This window comes from Bos javanicus, chromosome 3 (assembly GCF_032452875.1).
Source record: "Bos javanicus breed banteng chromosome 3, ARS-OSU_banteng_1.0, whole genome shotgun sequence".
NCBI classification, from domain to species: domain Eukaryota; kingdom Metazoa; phylum Chordata; class Mammalia; order Artiodactyla; family Bovidae; genus Bos; species Bos javanicus.
The window spans coordinates 94324041-94347384 of record NC_083870.1 but is presented as its reverse complement, the minus strand read 5'-3'; the positions used below and the strand labels follow the sequence as shown (position 1 = coordinate 94347384).

The 23344-nt window shown below is 37.3% G+C and overlaps 1 protein-coding gene across 4 annotated transcripts in view; it reads left to right on the top strand.

Moving 5' to 3' along the window:
- ZFYVE9 (zinc finger FYVE-type containing 9) overlaps positions 1-23344 on the top strand; it is a 117046-nt gene that overhangs the window by 25468 nt on the left and 68234 nt on the right. For 2 of the 4 annotated variants that reach the window (XM_061411969.1, XM_061411967.1), the window contains exons 4-5: positions 20560-20659; positions 23066-23242. In XM_061411969.1, the coding sequence (XP_061267953.1) occupies positions 20560-20659; positions 23066-23242 (277 nt within the window). The remainder of the gene's footprint in view (positions 1-20559; positions 20660-23065; positions 23243-23344) is intronic. The other 2 variants (XM_061411971.1, XM_061411970.1) reach the window with 1 other exon arrangement.

Here is a 23344-nt window from a genome sequence, read left to right as displayed (position 1 = left end):
TTTATAGTTCTCACTTAAAAAAACCTAGTATATTGATGTGTTACTAGCTAACAGAATTTTGAGAGAACTAAGGAATATCAATTATCCTTATAATGTCACAAGGATCAATAGCCTTCAACTCTTTTTTGAGTCATAGTTATATAGGGGGAAAGACAAAAATATGTGTACAGAAGGTTCCAGAATATCTAGTACAATGGCAAAGGAAAAGGGGAAGAATGGTTCTTGGGTGGACATTCAACAAGGGCTACTATAAAGTCATAGAACAAATGAACCAAATAATGGGGAGCAGAAAGTTGTTAAAATTGTGACTGGTCTGTTAGTATCTGATTATTAAAATTTGAAGAAAATAATGTGTCTGATTCCTAAATATTTCGCAATCTGAAGTAAACCTGTGGTCAGTAGCCTGAACGGTTAGTTTTCTGTTAGGGGATTAGAGGCATCATTTTTTTTGTTTCTGTTCTGTGTTTTGCTTACTGTGTATAACACTTTGTGAAAATTTTGCTTTCTTAAGCAAATAATAAAAATGCTTTTGTTCCAGGCTAGCATATTCAGATGTAATGACTAAATAGGTGACTTAGGTGGATTCAGAAAGAAAATGGTGGCGTAAAAATGCACATAAGCTGAAAAATTACATGGAATTTTTGCTGAGTGGAATTTGTAGAATTTATAAATTTATCATTCATATGGATTATGGATTCATATTCCATCTTTTTTTCTTTCCATCTTCATTTTCCTCAGGGATATTCTGAGGATTATTGAGATAATGTCTGTAAAAATCCTTGAGCGTCTCAGAAGAAAGGGGCTTATAAATGTGGGTATAGTTTTTCTAGACAGTAAATTAATCAAATGATACTTGGAAGATAGCTCGAAAAATACCCTAAGCAATGTGATTTTGTAAAATAGTGTTTACTGTAGAAAAAAGAAGTTTAGTTTGTACCATTCTAATATTTCTACTATCTAGTAATTTCCAATACTTTTTTAAACTTAATATCTATAGGCAATAAGTTTTCCTTACTGTAACAAGCATATATTAAGCATCTACTGTATGAAAGTTTCTGGGCTAAGTGCTGGAGATTCGGAGATAGAATGTATGACCCCATAGAGTTTATAATCAAAAGGATTGATTTCAGTGAGTGAGGAGTATATGGATTTCCTGTAGTTTTGCAAAAATCCTAAAAAAAAAATAGTGAACTGCTGATCTGAGTAGAAAATTGGACCATCACATACAATTTATAATACAGTATTTTAAGAGGCAGTTTTGTGTGTTTTATATTCATTCTCGTCTTGTAGAATGGGTGGTTAATTTTTTCCTACTTAACAGATCAAGTATTAGAGGCTCAGAGAGATCAAGGAATATATCCAAGGTCACACAGCTTGAAAGTGGTAGAGCCACCTTTGGAGGAAAAGCTAGGACTCTTTCCTTGCATCATAACTGCTTCTCCTAACATGTCTCCTCATTATAATAGCAGTATGAACAAAATGCTTTAGAAACAGTAAGATAGGGGAGCTTAATTTTTCCAAGAATGGAAGGAGGAGTCAGGAAAATTGTAATACAAAAAGCAACCATTTGGGCCTTCTCTGGTGGTCCAGTGGTTAAGACTCCTCTGTGTTTCTGCTGCAGGGGTCTTAGGCTCCACTCCTGGTGGAGGAACTAAGATCCCTCACGCTAATCCCGCATGCTGCCCTGTGAGCATACCGTACCCCCCACTTCTGCCCCCTGCTAAAAGATAAAATGACTATTTGGAGAAGGAGATAAGAAAGTGGATATAATTTATGGATCAAAATTCTAAAGTATGTGAAGAGAATGGGATCACAGCAGAGCACAGGTGGAGAATTAGCAATAGGAAAAGGGAAATCATTTTACAGACAAATAGGCTGTGATAAAAATACACTTGAATATAGAAGGAGTTAATAGAAAATTGTGGGAAATTGTTTAGCAAAGCTTAGGGCATATATTCAGCTCTTGATGAGTAGTATTACAGATATTGTTACATTTATCTTGATATATTGTCATTAAGAAGAATATAATTATATGGAATTTAGGAAGGTATTAAAATATTGCAGTTTATTTCTATATTGTTACAGTGGACATCAAAACACCTGGATTCCATTCTTGTCTTCATTGTTAATTGGAAAACTATGTCATGCTCTAAAATGCTTAGCAAATGAGTTTTGTTTTATGATTTCATGCAATATTAATTCATATAATTGTTCCATATAGCAGCGTAATCTTTACTTTTCCTGTATGATAAGTGATAAATTACAGAATAGAAAGTATACAGAAGAGAGTTTCTTGCTGGTCCAGTGGTTAGGACTTCGGGCTTTCACTGCTGTGGCCCCAGGTTCAGTCTCTGGTTGGGAAACTAAGATCCTGAGAGCTGTGCAGCGAGACCAAAAAAAAAAAAAAAGAGTACAGAGAATTTCTTCCTTGAAAAGTTCTAATGATCATTGTTAATCTAATGAACTTAGCCCTTTAAGTTCAAATGATCATTGTTATTATATACCTATGTTTATTTCCTATGGAAAACACTGAATCTAGTAGATCATGGTTATTCATCCTCTGTCATGTTTCCATTTGCCATAAATATTTTGACCCCTTTTATTTGATTATTTGACTTGAAAGGCCTAAAGGAAACTATTGAGTTTAAGAGTACAGGAAAGAGTTTTTTGAAAGTGGAAAAGAATTTCTAAAAGAAAAAAAAGTTTTTTCTTTTATTTGGTCATTCACAAGGTTTTATCACACTTTATCCATTACCATCAGTGATGTGGCTCGTTGTTATTTACAAGATGCTAGCTGCCTGGAGAATCCCATGGATGGAGGAGCCTGGTAGGCTGCAGTCCATGGGGTCTCTAGGAGTCGGACATGACTGAGAGACTTTATTTTCACTTTTCACTTTCATGCACTGGAGAAGGAAATGGCCATCCACTCCAGTATTGTTGCCTGGAGAATGCCAGGGACGGGGAAGCCTGGTGGGCTGCCGTCTATGGGGTCGCACAGAGTCGGACACTACTGAAGTGACTTAGTAGCAGCAGCAGCTGGTTAATGACTGTTCTATCTACTAAAATAGACATGAAAATAGCCTTTAAAAGTTCTTGAACTGATACTCACAATGTAGATGCTGTGTATTTGTTTAGAACAGTGTGCAAGTTGAGAATAGCATTTTTTTTTTAACACTTCTACTATATACTAGGCTTATCTGGTCTAAACTAAGCATAGTTCTCTGAGATACAGTTAAAGAGGAGAAAAGTGCCTCAGAAAGTAAAGTTTATAAGCAAGAGTGCATGGATTTCAACACAGATTTTTTCAGTTCCAAAGCCCCTTGCTCTTTTTACCACACAGGACATAGTAGCAAAATTTATCAGTATTTGGATTGCTTACTAGAAATCTAAGTGATTGTCCTTGGGTGAACATCAGTTTTGGATAGTGGTAAAGGACTGGTGGAAACAGTGTCAGACTTTATTTTTGGGGGCTCCAAAATCACTGCAGATGGTGACTGCAGCCATGAAATTAAAAGACGCTTACTCCTTGGAAGGAAAGTTATGACCAACCTAGATAGCATATTCAAAAGCAGAGACTTTACTTTGCTAACAAAGGTCCGTCTAGTCAAGGCTATGGTTTTTCCTGTGGTCATGTGTGGATGTGAGAGTTGGACTGTGAAGAAGGCTGAGCACCGAAGAATTGATGCTTTTGAACTGTGGTGTTGGAGTAGACTCTTGAGAGTCCCTTGGACTGCAAGGAGATCCAACCAGTCCATTGTGAAGGAGATCAGCCCTGGGATTTCTTTGGGAGGAATGATGCTACAACTGAAACTCCAGTACTTTGGCCACCTCATGCGAAGAGTTGACTCATTGGAAAAGACTGTGATGCTGGGAGGGATTGGGGGCAGGAGGAGAAGGGGACGACAGAGGATGAGATGGCTGGATGGCATCACTGACTCGATGGACGTGAGTCTGGGTGAACTCCAGGAGTTGGTGATGGACAGGGAGGCCTGGTGTGCTGCGATTCATGGGTTCGCAAAGAGTCGGACACAACTGAGCGACTGAACTGAACTGAAAGGACTGAGAATTTGAAAGGAAGACAAAAATGCTAAGTGATTGGTGCTATCAGTGGATGGGAGAGTATAGCAAAGATAGCAGGATTTTAGGTTTTACTTCACTATAGGTCTTGGACTACAAATTAAGAAAAGAATAATGTGGGTGCCAGGTCATAGTATGAGGAGAGATATACCACTCCAGTTTACTCACTACTTTTTCCACATTAATTGACTTTAACAGTATAACTCAAAATTGATGGATTTTTACTATGTTTGGATAGATGGTGATTTGAATAGACAGACCACAGAAGAGGAATGTAGGAGAGGCAGAATGGAAAGAACACTGGAATGGGTATGAAATAGCTCTAGACTTCAGTTTCCTCTGCTGTAAAAGGAAGGGATTGCATAGATTTTATTTCCTTGCAGCTCTGAAATCTTGTGTGAACTTCTGTATTTAAAAAAGAAAGAAAAGGAAATGATAAGGTTTGTGCTAGCACTGATTTATCTCTGTAAAGTTATTATTAAACATACTTGATTAGCCAAGGTCACTTTGTGGGAAAAATATGCCATTAAGCATTTTGTAATGTGCTCTGCTGGAAGTGTGTTTTCTGGAAGTCATCTTAGTTTGATTGGAATGCTGCTTATTACAGTACCACTTAATGTGCTATACTAGGGATTGTATTTTGCAATTACTGTTCCTTTTTTTTCATTTCCAATAGTACTAATACTTTGACACGCAAATGATCATCACATATAGTTTAAAGCAGATAGGTTGATGACATGTATAACATCAAAATGGCATATTGAAAACTGATCTAGATTATTTTTAATATAGTTCTAGAAAGGTACCTCCCTCTACACAATGGGGATTATAGGTATTTAATGTATACAGAACATTTCTAAATGTAATTACAAAATTTTATGTTTTACATAAATTTATATTTATGAAAGTGATCCATGTATAATGAACATTTCTAAATGTAATTACAAATTTTATGTTTTACATAAATTTATATTTATGAAAGTGATCCATGTATAATGAACATTTCTAAATGTAATTACAAATTTTATGTTTTACATAAATTTATATTTATGAAAGTGATCCATGTATAATGAACATTTCTAAATGTAATCACAAAATTTTATGTTTTACATAAATTTATATTTATATAACAAATATAAGTGTATATAATTTATATGTTTATGTATAAAATGGCAAACTACAGTATTTAACACCGTACTTTTAATTTGAATTACTGTTCCACAGTAGTTATGAGTAATTTTGTCTATAAAGATATATAAAAGAACTATATAATAATATTTTGATATCTTTGTCTTTATAGCATATTTTTAAATGAAAAATATTTTGAAGAATTAAAATAATTTTTCAAATTTGAAATTGAAAATAAAACACATTTTTAGTTGAGAAGAAGAGGCTTGGTACTATTTTTGTTTTAAACAGAGTAATATTTATATGTTTAAAGATGGCAATCTTCTACCTACTTTTACAAATCCCGAGTCCCTAATTCAGCTCCCTGGATATACCCACTTTAAGAAATTAATAGCCTGTTTCTTTTTTTGTTTTTTTTTTCTAATTTTATTTTATTTTTAAACTTTACATAATTGTATTAGTTTTGCCAAATATCAAAATGAATCCGCCACAGGTATACATGTGTTCCCCATCCCGAACCCTCCTCCCTCCTCCCTCCCCATACCATCCCTCTGGGCCGTCCCAGTGCACCAGCCCCAAGCATCCAGCATCATGCATCGAACCTGGACTGGCAATAGCCTGTTTCTTAAGTTAAAGTATAGTTGGTTTACAATATTACATTAGTTTCAAATGTACAACATAGTGATTCAGTATTTTAATAGATTATACTCTTTTTTTGTTTTCTGACTGTGGGATCTTAGTTCTCGAACATGGATTGAAACCACACCCTTGACAGTGAAAGTGTAGAGTCCTAACCACTGGACTGCCGGGGAATTCCCTATATTCTATTTAAAATTATTAAAATAATGACTGTGTTTCTCTGTACTGTATAATGCATCCTTGTACCTTATTTATTTTATGCATAGTGGTTTGTATTGCTGCCTCTCAATCCTCTATTCCCATCTTGCCCTCCACTTCCCTCTCCTCAGTGCTAACCACTAGTTTGTTCTCCTTATCTGTGAGTCTGTTTGTTTTGTCATATTCATTTGTTTTATATTTTAGATTTCATATATAGAGTTTTGTCTTTCTCTAACTCTTTTCACTAAGCATAATACTCTCTAAGGTCCATCCATGTTGTTGTAAATGGCAGAATTTCATTCTTCTTAGTGGCTGAGTGATATTCTAGTGTGTGTGTGTCGGGGGCGGGGCGTGTGCATCACATGTGTCCATCCGTGCATGCACGTCCCCTACATATTCTTTGTCCATTCTTCTGTTGATGAACATTTAGGTTGTTTCCATATCTTGGCTCTTGTAAATAATGTCATGATGAACATAGGAGTCTATATCTTTTTCAGTTAACTATTTTCATATTCTTTGGCTGAATAACCAGAATTGGGATAGCTGGATAATATGTTAGTTCTGTGCTTAACTTTTGGAGAGATTTCCATACTGTCTTCCACAGTGGCTATACCAGCTTACATTCCCACCAGTAGTTTATGAGGGTTCCCTTCCATGTCCTTGCTGACATTATTTGTAGACTTCTTGATGATAGCCATCATGAAAGGTGTGAAGGTGATATCCCATTATGGTTTTGCTTTGCATTTTCCTGATGATCAGTGATGTTGAGCATCTTTTCACGTGGCTCTTGGCCATCTGTCTATCTTCTTTAGAAGCATGTTCATGTGTTCTGCCCATTTTTAAATTCGGTTGTTTTTTTTGATACTGAATTGTTTGAGCTCTTTAGATATTTTGAATATTAATCCCTTACTGGTCATATAATTTGCAAATGTTTTCTCCCATTTTGTAGGTTGCTTTTTTGCTTTGTTGATGGTTTTCTTTGCTGTACAAAATCTTTTAAATTTAATTATATGCCATTTATATATTTTTGATTTTTTTTTCTTTGGCTTAGAAGACAAATCCAAAAAAATATTGATACAGTTTGTGTTAAAGAGTGTTCTCTATGTTTTCTTGAAGTCTTATACTTTCCAGTTTAACATTTAGGTCTTTAATCCATTTTCTTTTTGTAAGTAATATGAAAAAATATTCTAATTTTATTTTGTAAAATAAATGTAGCTGTCCAGTTATCCAGCACCACTTATTGAAGAGACTATCTTTTCTCCTTTGTATATTCTTACTTCCTTTGTCATAGGTTAATTGATATAAGTGTATGGGTTTATTTCTGGGTTCTCTATTCTGTGTTGATCTGTGTGTCTTTTTTTTGTGCCAGTACTGTGCTATTTTTTTAAACTTTTAATTTTGTATTGGGGTATACCAATTAACAATGTCGTGATAGTTTCAGGTGAACAGCAAAGGGATTCAGCCATACATATACATGTGTCCATTCTCCTGCAAACTTTCCTTCCATCCAGGATGCCACATAACATTGAGCAGAGTTCCATGTGCTGTGCAATAGGTCCTTGTTGGCTATCCATTTTAAACACAGCAGTGTAGTACTATGCTGTTTTTATGACTGTAACTTTGTAGTATAGTCTGAAGCTAGCACCCCAACTTTGTTCATTTTTCTTAAGATTGATTTGGCAAGTCAGTTTTTTGTGGTTCCATATAAGTTTTAGGGTTGTTCTAATTTGGTGAAAAATATGGTTATTTTGATAGGGATGGCATTAAATCTATAGATTGCTTTGGGTAGTACAGTATTTATCAATATTACTTCTGATTCATTTCTTCAGTTTCTTCAATTCATTTCTTCAATATCATCTTCAATTTCCTTCATCAGTGTTTCATTTTTAGAGTCTTTTACCTCCTTGGTAAGTTAATCCTAGATATTTTTTGTTTTTGATACTGTTTTAAACAAGATTGTTTTATTGCTTTTTCTCTGTGGTAGTTCATTATTAGTTTATAGAAAAGCAACAGATTTCTGTACATTAACCTCATATCCTCTAACTTTACTAAACTTATTTATTCTAATAACTTTTTAGTGGTGACTTTAGGGTTTTTCTATATGTAGAGTCATGTCATCTCAGAGAAGGCAATGGCACCCCACTCCAGTACTCTTGCCTGGAAAATCCCATGGATAGAGGATCCTGGTAGGCTGCAGTCCATGAGGTCGCTAAGAGTCAAACATGGCTGAGCGCCTTAACTTTCACTTTTCACTTTCATGCATTGGAGAAGGAAATGGCAACTCACTCCATTGTTCTTGCCTGGAGAATCCCAGGGATGGGGGAGCCTGGTGGGCTGCCGTCTATGGGGTCGCACAGAGTTGGACACGACTGAAGCGACTTAGCAGCAGCAGCAAGGTATCCTATGGAGAAGGGAATGGCAACCTACTCCAGTATTCTTGCCTGGAAAATCCCATGGACAGAGGAGCCTGGCAGGCTACAGTCCCTGGGGTCACAAAGAATCGGACACTCCTGATCGACTTTCACTTCACTTCACTTCAAGGTATCCATCAGGCTCCCCTGTCCCTGGGGTTCTCCAGGCAAGAACACTGGAGTGGGTTGCCATTCATATATTATGTTGGCTTTCAAACTGGCATCTTTGACTTAGAAATATACATTTAAGATTCTTCCCTAACTTTTTAAAAAATTGAGTATAATTGACATATAAGGAGGATGTAATTCTTTCAGGTATACAATATAATGATTAGGTATTTGTATGTATTGTGAAATCACCATAATAAGTCCAGTTAACATCTGTACCATACATAGTTACAAAGTTTTCTTATGAGAACTTTTAAGATTACACTCATAGCAACTTTCAAATTTGCAATATAGTATTATTAACAATAGATAAGATGACAGGCACTACACCCTATGTTTTATGTAGTTTATAACTTCAGATTTGTTTCTTTTGAGCATCTTCATCTCTTTCACATATATTGCCACCTTGGCAACTACCACCAGACTCTTCTCTGATTTAATGAGCTCATTATTTGTTGTTTTGTTTTGACAGTTTTTAGATTCCACATATAAGTAAGCTCATCCAGTATTTGTGTACCTCTGACTTATTTCACTAGCATAATTCCCTCAAGTTGCATCCATGTTGTTGCAAATGTAAAGATTTTATTCTTTTTTGTGCTGAGTAATAGTCCATCATGTGTGTGTGTGTGTACACATATACATAGAAAAATACATACCAAAATTTCTTTATTCATTTATTAATGGACACCTAGGTTGTTTCTATATATTGACTATTGGAAATAATGTTGCAGTGAGCATGGTGGTGCAGGCATCTATTTGAGTTATTGATATTGTTTTCTTTGGATAAATACCTACATGTGGAATTGCTGGGTCATACGATAGTTGTATTTTTAATTTTTTGAGCATCCTCTATACTGGCTGCACCAATTTTCTATAGTGGCTGCACCAATTTTCATTCCCACCAACAGTGCACAGGGCTCTCTTCACATCCTTCCGAACGTTTGTTAACTTTTTGATAATAACCATTCTGACAGGTATGAGTTGATATCTCATTGTGGTTTGATTTGCATTTTCCTGATAATTAGGGGGCATCTTTTCACATACATGTTGACCCTTCTTTTGTCTTCTTTGGAGAAATGTCTGTTCATGTCTTTTACCTATTTTTAATTGGATTGTGTATTTTCCTCCTGTTGAACTATATGAGTTCTTTATACATTTGCAATATTAACCCCTTATCAGATACATGACTTGAAAATATTTTCTCATTTTCCATATTGTCTTTTCATTTTGTTGATGGTTTCCTTTACTGTGTAGAAGCTTTCTAGCTTGATGTAGTCCCACTTGTTTATTTTTACTTTTTTGGTCATTGCAAAGACCAGAGTCAAGGAACCTCTATGTCTTTTTCTGACATGATAACTCCTTTCTTTTTATTGCTGTGTAGTGGTCTGTTGTATGGGTACACCACAAGTTTGTTTATTCATTCAGCTGTTGAAAGACATCTTGGTTGATCTAGTTTTTGGCAATTATAAGTACAGATATTATAAATATTTGTGTGCAGGTTTTGACTAGATGTAAGTTTTTCATTTGTATAAATATATAGGAGCATGATTACTGGAGGGTATGGTAAGCCTATGTTTCTCTTCATGAGTGTTAGTAGCTCAGACATGTTTGACTCTTTGCGACCTCATGGACTGTAGCCCACCAGGCTCCTCTGTCCGTGGAATTCTTCAGGCAAGAATACTGGAGTGGGTAGCCATTCCCTTTTCCAGGGAATGTTTCTGACCCAGGAGTCAAACCCAGATCTCCGACATTGCAGGCAGATTCCTTACTGTCTGAGCCACCAGAGAAGCGCTTCTCTTCATAAAAAACTGCCAAATTGTCTTCCAAAGTGGCTGTACCATTTTCGCATTCCCATTAGCAGTGAATGAAAATTCTTGTTGCTCCACATCCTCACCAGCATTTGGTCTTGTCAGTTTTGGATTTTTAGACATTTTAATTAATTAATTTATTTGGCCACAATGTGTGGCTTGTGGGATGTTAGTTCCCCAACCAGGGATTGAATCTGGGCCCTTGGCAATGAGAGCTTGGAGTCCTAACTGCCAGACAGGCAGGGAAATCCCAAATTTTAGATGTTTTAATAGGTGTAGTATCTCATTTTTGTTTTAATTTGCAACTCTAATGACATGATACTGAACATCTTTTCTTATACCTATTTCCCATCTGTGTATCTTCTTTGGTAAAGAGTCTATTTAAATCTTTTGCCTTTCTTTTAATTGGGTTGTTTGTTTTCTTTTTAAAAATAATTTTATTTATTTATTTTTTGCTCTGCTAAGTCTTTGTTGCTATGAGAGCTTTTTCCTAGTTGTGGTGAGTGGGGGCTACTCTTTAGTTGTGATGCATGGGCTTCTCCTTGTGGTGGCTTCTCTTATTGCAGAGCCCGGGCTCTAGGCACGTGGACTTTAGTAGTTGTGGCACGTGGGCTCAGTAGTGGAGCTCCTGGGCACTGGAGCACAGACTTAGCAGTTGTGGCACACGGGTTTGGTTGCTCTGCAGCACGTGGCATCTTCCTGGACCAGGGATCAAACCTGTGTGCCTTCATTGGCAGGCAGATCCTTTACCACTGAGCCATCAGGGCAATCCCATTTTCTATTTGCTTATGTTAATGGGAAACAATAGATATAAGAGTAAGAAATAGATGCTTTAAATAGAATATTGCATAGTAAGTTAGTTTCCCTCATACTCTGCCTGAAAACCTGCCTGTCCTATCTTTTCACTGACATGAGTTTAACCATTCTGGCGTGGTGAAACAGGATCAAGCACGCTGGTTTCATCTTGAGTTCTAATGAAGCTAGGAAATGTTTTCCATTGAAAAGACTGAGGGCTAAAAATCAGCCTCACCCATGTCATAGCACTTATCATACAGTATTATCTTTGTCCTTCTCCCTCATTGGTCTGTAAGGATCTTGTGATTATGATTCTTTTTATATCCCCAGCATTTGGTGCAGTACCTGCTACCTACAAAGCACTCAGTGAATGTTTGTTAATGAATAAATGAATGCCAGACAATTACTTTATTCAGTAAACACCGAGTGTCTGTCACTGTCCTGGGTGCTGGTTTATGCTAAGATCCATATTCTCATGTAAAGATTAGTGGGAATAACCAAAAGCAAACAAACAGAATTGCAAATTGTGATGAGGCCTATTTAGGAAATTAACAAGGAGGGATACTGTATAAGAGGGACAGGGGGAGTAAGGTCTGGGTAGTCCTCTGAAAAGTGGCATTTTAGGTGATATATGAAATTTGTGGAGTCAGTCATCAAAACAGGGAGCAGAATGCTTTAGGAAGAGTGAACATTATAGACACAGTCTCTAAGGCAGGAAAGCACCTCTTCAGGAAACTGAAAGGAATACAGTGTGGTTAAAGTACAAGTAAAAGAAACCTCATAAAAAGAGCTTAGAGAGGGACTCAGGGAATAGATCATTGGGCTTTGCAGGTTATGTAGGGAATTCAGTGAGAAGCCATGGGGATGCATGAGCTCACCTAGGGAAGAATGGATAGACGGAAGAGAAAGGGCCCAGGCCTGAGCCACTGAGGTCAAATGGAGAAGAAAGACTCAGTACAGTGACTGAGAAAGAGTGGCAGAGAGACAGGTAGAAAACAAAGAAAATGTGTTGTCTTGGAAGTCAAAAGAAGAATGTAGTTTGTCAAAGGATGGGGACTGTCACCTATGTAAAATGCTGATCAGGGTCAATAAGATGGGACAGGGAAAGGACCATTATACTTGACTACAGTAGGGTCACTTATAAAAGCTGTTTTGATAGAGAATGCTTTTTTCTATTCTATGAATACAGAAGCAGGATGGGTCAAAAATGGGGAATTGGTTGAAAATGGAATAAGAAGTGAAGGGACTGAGAGATCCTTTTCAGATTTTACTGTTAAGGGAGAACAGAAAAAATTGGAGCAATTATTAAATGAAGGTGGTGATTATGGGTGAATTTTTTTAAGGATGGAAGATAACTACTGTATTTATATAACATCATGAATGATCTTCTAGACAAGTTGTTTTAGAAGAAAAAGGGGATTAATCAAAGGAAGAGAAAAAATTTTGAGAAAGCCAGAGAGATGACATTTGTGCATTTATTGAGTGTTAGGTTTTCAACAAGGGTAAGAAAGAGAAGGTAGGGAATTTTTTTTTGTATTTAGGTAAATTTTTGTATTTAGTGGTGAAAGCAGTAAGAAATTTCTAAATCCTTGGCTCATATTTCATATCAAAAATATAGAGAGAAGGTGAAATAGGGGTAGATGATGAAGGTTTCAGAAAATTGTTAGTTATTTTGGAGTGGGAAAGTAAATCCTAGGAGAAAATTGAAATTTTCATAGCCCTGTAAAACTTTGTATTAAACTTTCAGCCAAATGGTACTAGTCCAGTCCATTCTTGGGATAGGGTCAGTATTTGTCTTTGGAGACATTTTTAACTTGTTACATTGTCTTTGCAATAAAAGCACTTTCTATTGGAAAAGCAAGGAAAGTCGAAAAGGGCCCATCTATGTTGCCATCTGTTCATCTATTTCCATTTATTTGTTTACTCATTGATTCATTCAGTGAACATTATGTATTGCTTACTGTTCTGTTTTTAATTAAAGAGAGGCAAAAACAGTATAGGAATGGTCACTGTATGAAAACATACTGCTCATATTTCTGTAGATGACAAAGCTTTAGTATATGAAATATAATAAGTAACAAAACAATAACAAAGTTGCAGATGCTTTACAGTTGGAGGCAGATTGATGATGATGGTGGTAGTGATGGTGAGGAGAATGAGATAATGTTCTCATTTAATATTTATTCAATGTTTACCATGTGCCAGACACTTCTAAATGCTGATTATCTTATTTAGTATATGTTAACTCTTTAGGAGATAGCTAGTGTTATAATCCATATTTTGCAAAAGGTTTAAAATGATTAAGTAACTTGTTCAAAATCACACAGCAACTAACTGTTTGAGTTAGGATTCTAACTCAGACTCTTTGACTTGCAGAGTCCACACTCCAAAGCAATTTGCAATTATTTTAGGAAAAAACAGAATAAGAGAATGGTGAAATTGAAGTCCTTAGTACTAGGGCCACTTCTCTATCAACACCTGGAACTATGACCACACAGTTCCTAGGCAGCCAGCTAAGAGGGAATCAGAAAGGAGCTAACATTTATTTAGTACATGCTCAGTATTTTGTTTATTATCTAATTTAATCTTTCTAGTAAACCTGTGTAAACGGTGATATTATCCCTACTTTACAGTTGAAGAAACTAAGTGGAACTAGAAACCAACCAAGGCTTTTTTTGGCTGTATAACTCATGCTTTTTCCCCATAAATGTGATGGAGAGGGTACAAATTAAAAACCTAATAGGTTTATTGCATAGACATCACCTGGACCTTTGAGCATTTAAAGGTAGTAATTTTTGTCCATTGTTATTCCTTTTTTCTCTGTTTTTCCCTGCAGAATTGAGTGACAGTAGTATCAATACAAAAATAAAATACTTCCCCTCAAAAAAAAAAACCTATTAAACTTAATGCTATACTTTTATACACTTTTATACTTAATTCAAAAAGAAAGGTGAAGAAACCCTGATTTGTATTTTGCTAGATGGCAATTTGTTATTTTAAATAAAATTATACATTAAGTTGCAAATTACTTTTAAATAACTTGACTTACAGTCAGTTTTGTTTACCGCTGAGGATTTTGGTGGTGAATATGGCATAACCTTTATAAGACCCTGAATTAAAAGAACTTTAAAATAATCTGTTGGCTTACAATCTCAGAGATCAATTTCTCAAGTTTTTTTGTCCTCTGGTCTTAAAACATAGCCACTTGGTTATGCTTCTTGGTAAGCAGCTGCTGCTGCTAAGTTGCTTCAGTCGTGTCCAGCTCTGTGCCACCCCATAGACGGCAGCCCACCAGGCTCCCCCGTCCCCAGGATTCTCCAGGCAAGAACACTGGAGTGGCTTGCCATTTCCTTCTCCAATGCATGAAAGTGAAAAGTGAAAGTGAAGTCGCTCAGTCATGTCCAACTCTTCGCGACCCCATGGATTGCAGCCTACCAGGCTCCTCCGTCCATGGGATTTGCCAGGCAAGAGTACTGGAGTGGGGTGCCATTCCCTGCTCGGTAGTTAATTTCTCAAACTACAGTTGTGTTGAATTGTGGTGTTAAGAGCATTGTAATGAGCTGTTGTTTTTCAGTCATTAAGTTGTGTCTGACTTTGCGACCCCATGGATTGCAGCATGTCAGGTTTCCCTGTCCTTCACTATCTCCGGGGGCTTGCTCAAACTCACGTCTGTTGAATCAGTGATGCCATCCAACCATCTCATCCTCTGTCACCCCCTTCTCCACCTGCCCTCAGTCTTTCCCAGCATCAGGGTCTTTTCCAGTGAGTCAGCTCTCTGCATCATCTGGCCAAAGTATTAGAGCTTTAGCATCAGTTCTTCCAATGGATATTCAGGATTAATTTCCTTTAGGATTGACTGGTTGGATCTCCTTGCAGTCCAAGGGACTCTCAAGAGTCTTCTCCATCACCACAATTCAAAAGCATCAATTCTTTGGTGCTCAGTCTTTTTTATGGTCCAACTCTCACATCTCTACATGACTACTGGAAAAATCATAGCTTTGATTATACGGATGGCAAAGTGATGTCTCTGCTTTTTAATACACTGTCTAGGTTTGTCATAGCTTTTCTTCCAAAGAGCAAGTGTCTTTTAATTTGTAGCCGCAGTCACTATCCACAGTGGTTTTGGAGCCCAAGAAAATAAAATCTGTCACTGTTTCTACTTTTTCCCCATCTATTTGCCATAAAGTGATGGGACCGGATGCCATGATCTTAGTTGTTTGAACTTTGAGTTTTAAGCAAGCTTTTTCACTCTCCACTATTTCACTCTCCACTATTCACCCTCATCAAGAGGTTCTTTAGTTCCTCTTTGCTTTCTGCCATTAAAGTGGTATCATCTGCATATCTGAGGTTGTTGATATTTCTCCTGGCAGTCTTGATTGTCTGGCTAGTGATTCGTCCAGCCTGGCCTTTCCTATGATGTACTCTGCATAAAGAAGTTAAATAAGCAGGTTGACAACAGGCAGCCTTTATGTACTCCTTTCCCAATTTTGAACCAGTCTGTTGTTCCATGCCCAGTTCTGTTGCTTCTTGACCCGCGTACAGGTTTCTCGGGAGACAGGTTAAGCGGTCTGGTTTTCTGTTTAAGAATTTTTCACGGTTGGTTCTGATCCTCAGAGTCAGAGGCTTTAGCTTACTTAGTCAATGAAGCAGAAGATGCTTTTCTGGAATTCTCTTGCTTTGTCTATGATCCAAAAGATGTTGGCAATTTGTACTCTGATTCCTTTGCCTTTTCTAAATCCAGTTTGTAGATCTGGAAGTTCTTGGTTCACGTACTGTTGAAGCCGAGCTTAAAGGATTTTGAACATTACCTTGCTAGCATGTGAAATGAGTGCAGTTGTACAGTACTTTGAACATTCTTTGGCATTGCCTTTCTTTTGGATTGAAATGAAAACTGACCTTTTCCAGTGCTGTGGCCACTGCTCAGTTTTCCAATTTTGCTGGCATATTGAGTGCAGCACCTTAAAAGCATCATCTTTTAGGATTTTAAATAGCTCTGCTGGAATTCCAGCACCTCCACTAGCTTTGTTTGTAGTAATGCTTCCTAAGGCCTATTTGACTTCACACTCCATGTCTGGCTATAGAATAGTAACCACATCATTGTGGTTATCTGGGTCATTAAGACCTTTTTGTATAGTTTTTCTGTGTATCCTTGCCACCTCTTCTTAATCTCTTCTGCTTCTGTTAGGTCCTTGCCATCTGTGTTCTTTATTGTGCCCATCTTTGCATGAATTATTCCCTTGGTATCTCTTAAGTTTCTTGAAGAAATCTCTTGTCTTTCCCCTTCTGTTGTTTTCCTCTATTTCTTTACATTGCTCACTTAAGAAGACTTTCTTATCTGTCCTTGCTGTTCTCTGGAACTCCGCATTAAGTTGGGTATATCTTTCCCTTTCTTCGTCTTTCACATCTCTTCTTTTCTCAGCAGTTTGTAAGGCCTCCTCAGAGAACCACTTTGAGTTCTTGCATTTCTTTCTCTTTGGGATGGTTTTGGTAACTGCCTCCAATACAGTGTTTCGAACCTTTTATGTAGCTTACTAGCTATATGACAGAGTAGTTTTACTTCACATTTATTTAACTCTGTTAATTATGAATGAATGCTTTCATAGAATTTATGAGTTTAGATGAGATAATACATGTATGTTAAGTGCCTAGAATTCATATAGTTTCCTGTGAACTTGAGCAAGTCATTTAACGATCCAAATTCAGTTTCCTCTGATAGAAAATAAGGTAATATAGCCCCAGTTCTCCCTATACCACAGAGTTGTTTTGATAATGGGAAGCCTCTGAAAATGTAAATTGGTAGTCATGGTAACTAGGTAGATTAATTATACCTAGTAGAAGGAGAGGTGATTGCTCTCACTTTGTCTTTAATAGGACCTCATCCCTTGTTTCAGTTATGTAAGATACAGTATACTTATTGGCCATAAAAACTGGATTAGTAAAATTTGCACTGCTGGGAACACCTTTCTACCTGTATGAAGTTTTCTCTGATAGGGATTAATGAGTTCTCAAGAAAATAAATCTTAACAGGGAGCTAAGGAGATTCTTGTTGCCTGGTATGAAAGGGAAAATAAAGTAAGATTGTCGGGAACCAACCCTGGAAAGTGGAAATAAGGTGCTGGAAATTGGCATGGCCAATTTTTGGTGGCCTGGTTTGATTCCCTGGAGCTGGGGCTGTGCTTACTTTTATGGTTAAATTGTGTATTTTGATCTTTCCTGGCTTGCATAGCAAACCAATGAAAGCAGCTGGTATGATTATTATTCCACACATAAGGGTAGTAAAAAAACAGAAGTGAAAGCCCAGAATTCCCAGTCTTTGTTTATTTCACCTGCTATATTGCCTCTTCAAACAGAAATAGCAGATGTTACTAATCTAAACACCCAAGTTATATGTTTGTAGATAGGAATTTTGCCTAAGAACAGCTTAGGTTTTTTTTTTTTTTTCCTCCTATATATTTGCTTCCCTGGTGGCTCAGCAGTAAAGAATCTGCCTGCAGTGCAGGAGACGGACATGTGGGTTTGATCCCTGGGTCAGGAAGATCCTCTGGAGAAGGGTATGGCAACCCACTCCAGTATTTTTGCCAGGAAAATCCCATGGACAGAGGAGCCTGGCAGGCTACGTCCATGGAGTCACACAGAGGTAATGCACTGGTCATAGTAAACACCCTTTTTCAACAATACAAGAGATGACTTTACACATGGATATCACCAAATGGTCAGTACTGAAATCAGATTGATTACATTCTTTGTAGCTAAAGATGGAAAAGCTGTATACAGTCAGCAAAAACAAGACCTGAAGCTGACTTTTGGCTCAAATCATCAGCTCCTTATAGCAAAATTCAGGTTTAAAATTAAGAAATTAGGGAAAACCACTAGGCCATTCATGTATGACCTAAATCAAATCCCTGATGATAATACGGTAGAGATGACGAATAGATTCAAAGGATTAGATCTGGTAGACAGAGTGCCTTAAGAACTGTAGACAGAGGTTCATAACACTGTACAGGAGGTGGTGACCAAAACCATCCCAAAGAAAAAGAAATGCAAGAAGGCAAAATGGTTGTCTGAGGAGGCTTTACAAATAGCTGAGGAAAGAAAAGATGTGAAAAGCAAGGGAGAAAGGAAAATGTATAACCAACTGAATGCAGAGTTCCAGATAATAGCAAGGAGAGACAAGAAGGCCTTCTTGAATGAACAATGCAAAGAAATAGAGGAAGACAACAGAAGGGGAAAGACTAGAAATCTCTTCAGGAAAATTGGAAATATCAAAGGAACATTTCATCCAAAGATGGGCACAATCAAAGACTGAAATGAGAGAAGCAGAAGAGATTAAGACGAGGTGGCAAGAATACATGAAGAACTATACCAAAAAAATATTTTAATGACCTGGATAATCACGATGGTGTGGTCACTCACCCAGAGCTAGACATTGTGGAGTGTGAAGTCAAGTGGGCCTTAGGAAGCACTGCTGCCAATAAAGCTAGTGGCAGTGCTGGAATTCCAGCAGAGCTATTTAAAATCCTAAAAGATGATGCTATTAAAGTGCTACACTCATTATGCCAGCAAATTTGGAAAACTCAGCAGTGGCCACAAGACTGGAAAAGATCAATCTTCAATATTAAACAATGTTCAGACTACTGGCCAATTTCACTCATTTCCTATGCTAGTAAGGTTATGCTCAAAATCCTTCAAGTTAGGCTTCAGTAGTACGTGAACCAAGAACTACCAGATATTCAAGCTAGACTTAGAAAAGACAGAGGAACTAGAGATCAAATTGCCAACGTTTGCTGCATCATAGACAAAGCAAGAGAATTCCAGAAAAGCATCTACTTCTGTTTCATTGACTATGCTAAAGCCTTCAGTTGTGGATCATAACAAGCTGTGGAAAACTCTTCAAGAGATGGAAATACCAGACCATCTTACCTGTCTCCTGAGAAACATGTATGTGAGTCAAGAAGCAACAGTTAGAACATTATGTGGAAGACTGACTGTTTCAAAATTAAGAAAGGAGTACGACAAGGCTATTTATTGTCACCCCATTTATTTAACTTGTTTGCATAGCACATTATGTGAAGTGCTGGGTTGGATGAGTTATAAGCTGGAATCAAGATTGCTTGGAAAAATATCAATAATCTCAGATATGCAGATAATATGACTTTAATGGCTGAAAGAGAAGAGGAACTAAAGAGTCTCTTGATGAGGGTGAAAGAGGAGAGTGAAAAAGCCAGCTTAAAACTCAATAGTAAAAAAGCTAAGATCATGGCACCTGGTCCAATTACTTCTTGGCAAATAGAAGGGGAAAAGGTGGAGTAATGACAGATTTCCTCTTCTTGGGCTCTAAAATCACTACAGATGGTGACTGCAAGCATGAAATTAGAAGACGATTGCTTCTTGGCAGGAAAGCTAAGGGCTTGCCAGGTGGCACTAGTGGTAAAGAACCCGTCTCCCATTGCAGGAGACTAAGAGATTTGGGTTCGATCCCTGGATTGGGAAGATCCCCGGAGAAGGGCATGGCAACCCACTCCAGTACCCTGGAGAAGGGCATGGCAATGCACTCCAGTATTCTTGCCCGGAGAATCCTATGGACAAAAGGAGCCTGGTCGGACACCACTTGGTGACTGAATGACAACAATATTGACTCTTTAAACAGAAATAGCAGATGTTACTGGTCTAAACACCCATGTCATATGATATTTTGAAGAGAAATTTTGCCTAAAAACAGCTTCGATTTTTTCCCCTGCTATGTATTTGCTTCCCCGGTGTCTCAGCGGTAAAGAATCCTCCTGCAGTGCAGGAGACACGGGACATGTGGGTTCTCTCCCTGGGTCAGACTTGACTAAAGAGACTGGGCATGTATATATTTGCTATATAGTCTTGGCTAAAAATGTTTGTTCTCAGTCAGCAATTTAACTTTCCTTATTTTTGACAGATATGTTCATCTCTTTCTTGCTTTTGAATAGGGGTCTCCACACCCAGCTTTCTCAATTGCATTTTCCTTTGAAGTTTTTAGGACTTCCCTGGTGGCTCAGACAGTAAAGTGTCTACCTACAATGCGAGAGACCTGGGTTCAATCCCTGGGTTAGGAAGATCCTCTGGAGAAGGAAATGGTAACCCACTCCAGTACTCTTGCCTGGAAAATCCCATGGACAGAGGAACCTCATAGACTACAGTCCACAGGGGTCCATGGGGTCACAAAGAGTCGGACACGACTGAGTGACTTCACTTTGAAGTTTTTAGTGTTGTATTAATATGGTTTCCTGACCACAGTGTTGATCAGTATTGGTTTACTTCCTTTATACTATGATCCTAAGTAATTTAGTATGTTCTTTTTCCTGCAGGTCTTTTGTGCTTCCTGCTGTAGCCTGAAATGTAAACTGTTATACATGGATAGAAAGGAAGCTAGAGTATGTGTAATCTGCCATTCAGTGCTAATGAATGGTAAGTATTAAAACAGGTTGAATTCACAGTTACTGAGACAGAACAAGAGAATGCCAGTGAAAAAACTCCTGATTTTTCCTGCCTTGCTCTTCAAGTTGCTCACCTTCTCAGATGTTGTAACTTTAACAGAAAAATTTGAAAATATCTTAGTATTTCAGAATTCCTGTGCCTAGTTTAATGAATAATTGCTAAATTCAGGTAAGTTTTGCTGGAAGAATGGAAATTTTTGTGGAAATCTGGTGCTACATGGCTGTTAATGTTCCTGTGAAGTAACTGGAGTGGGAGGGGGAGGGGGCTATTGACCACTAAGTTGATGAAATATTTAAACTGGGCTGAGGTTTTCCTTTCGAGGGAAGAATTCTCTTTCTAGGGAATATCTTAATGACTGAATATATTCTTATTAACACCTTGGTTCACTCATCTTGTGAAAAATAAATATTTTTAGCATCTAGGATCAAAGAAAATTGCATTTTTCTATCATTTATCACCTTAGTACCACTTAGATTTGTTATGAGGATAATGATTTTGAATTTACTTATATGGTCAAAGAATATGGCCAGGAAAAGGTAAATATAGCTTATCCTGTGTTCACCTTTTGCAGGACTGGAAATAAATCCAAGGGCATTTTAGTTAAAACCAAACAAACCAACTAACCCCAGAGTATTCTTGTAAAAAGATGAAATAAAATTGATTAGACTATTTGGTGTTTTCTCTTTGAGTGCATCTTTGTACAGTTGCCAGAACAGTTACTAATAGACATGAAATGTTGGCGTTAGATACCAGTGCTGCTTACGCCAGGATAGTGTGTCTCCTGGAGGCTGAAACTTATCTGCTCAAAGCCCCTCCTGCTCTTTGTGTCTGCGTTGCTCATAGTGATGTTTTCCTGTTGCTGGCTTATTAACCTATTGCATGTTATTTAATCTGATCTTTTCTGATTTCCTGTGATCCACCCAGTTTCCTTCCATTTCTGAATTCTTATAATTTTGATCAAATATGAATTCATTCTCTTTACTCTTAAGGGTCATTTTTCAGATGGTGGTTATTTCACTCAGTGATCATTTCATTTTCAGATATTTATTCACAGATAATAGCATGCTGCTTAATTACAGTACCCAATACCTCTTTTATTTGATGAGGTCTTCCAACTTGATAGCTTGTTTTTTTAACTTGGCATAGCTAAAGATGAAGGAAATGGCAGAGGATTCATATGGAATACTTACTTTTTTTATTAAGCCAAGGATGCCCTTAACAGGGGATCCTAAATTCTTCTTTTCCTGGTTTTTCCAGCATCTTTCCTTTCGCATGGCTTAGCCTGGTCTTTTACTGAATATTTAATTTGATGCTTTTCAGTGTTTCCTGTCCCTTTTTCCCTTTCTCCTTTTCTCTTCCTTCCCTCTTCCTGCCAGTGCTTTCAAAGGAACATAACTGTTGTTTTCTAGCTTTGTCCTGCAGTTTGGAGGCAACAAGTATTCAAAATCTTATGGATCATTCTTTGATGCAGAATGAGATTTTTAAAAAAATGCTCCAAAAATTGGGTGATTTTATTCCTGAGCGTGTGATATTACCTGAGCCTAGATAATAAAATTTATATATTTCATTTCTGTAGCATCTTTCATCCTATTTACTTTGAAGACAATAGTTGATATGTCAGTAATTAGTAAAATTATGGAGTATGCAGAACCTTAACACATTTGTGATCATTCATACTGGTTGATGGCACTTATATGATATTGGCACATTTTCATGTTCAAATGGGTCCTGTGCTTTTGAGACACACCAGAGATGTGAAATGGTTGTTCTTGCTGTATACATTTACACAGGGTAATGATTGCACGAAAGCAAAATTCATAGAAATGTTAAGATGTTTTCTTCTGAGCTTTAGGCTTCAGAATTTTTCAAATGAGATTTTACTTCAGCTGAGAAGAGCCTAAAAATGTAGAAATGAAACAAAAAATATCATACAACAGAGTTTTGCTCTTTTAGCCCCTGAGGTTTTTTTTTTTAATGCATTAAATATTAAACCTGTCCCACCACCAGAAAAGTCTAAATGCTATCCCAACTGTAAATCTTTAATAAGTTTAAACTTATTTTACTCCCTCTTAAGAGAATGTGTGGTCCTCTTTAAAGGAGCCAGGAGCCTATCATTAACCTCAAGACTAGTCTGCTGTCAGTCTGTATCAGAAGTATCCTGTAATTCTTATTTGTTGCTTCCAAATAGTTTACTTAACTACATGGTCTCCTTTACTGAATAAAATCACCTGTCTCCTTAATACCTTTATTAGCTGGAAGAGAGACATACTATGAGTGTTAATGAGGAGGAACTACATTATTTATCCAATATTGTGGAGGTCTTGATGTCCATATTTTGCAATCCATTCACATTGATTGTGTCTGTATTTGCTTTAGCTCAAGCCTGGGAGAACATGATGAGTGCCTCAAGCCAGAGCCCTAACCCTAACAATCCTGCTGAATACTGTTCTACTATCCCTCCCTTGCAGCAAGCTCAGGCCTCAGGAGCCCTGAGCTCTCCACCTCCCACTGTGATGGTACCTGTGGGAGTTTTAAAGCACCCTGGAGCAGAAGGTAGGGGATCATGTGCTATTCTTTCTCTTTTTCCTCACCAAGTTCCTCTGAAAAGGTGCTGATGTGATTTTACATCACAAGTCTTTAACACGCTGCAGATAA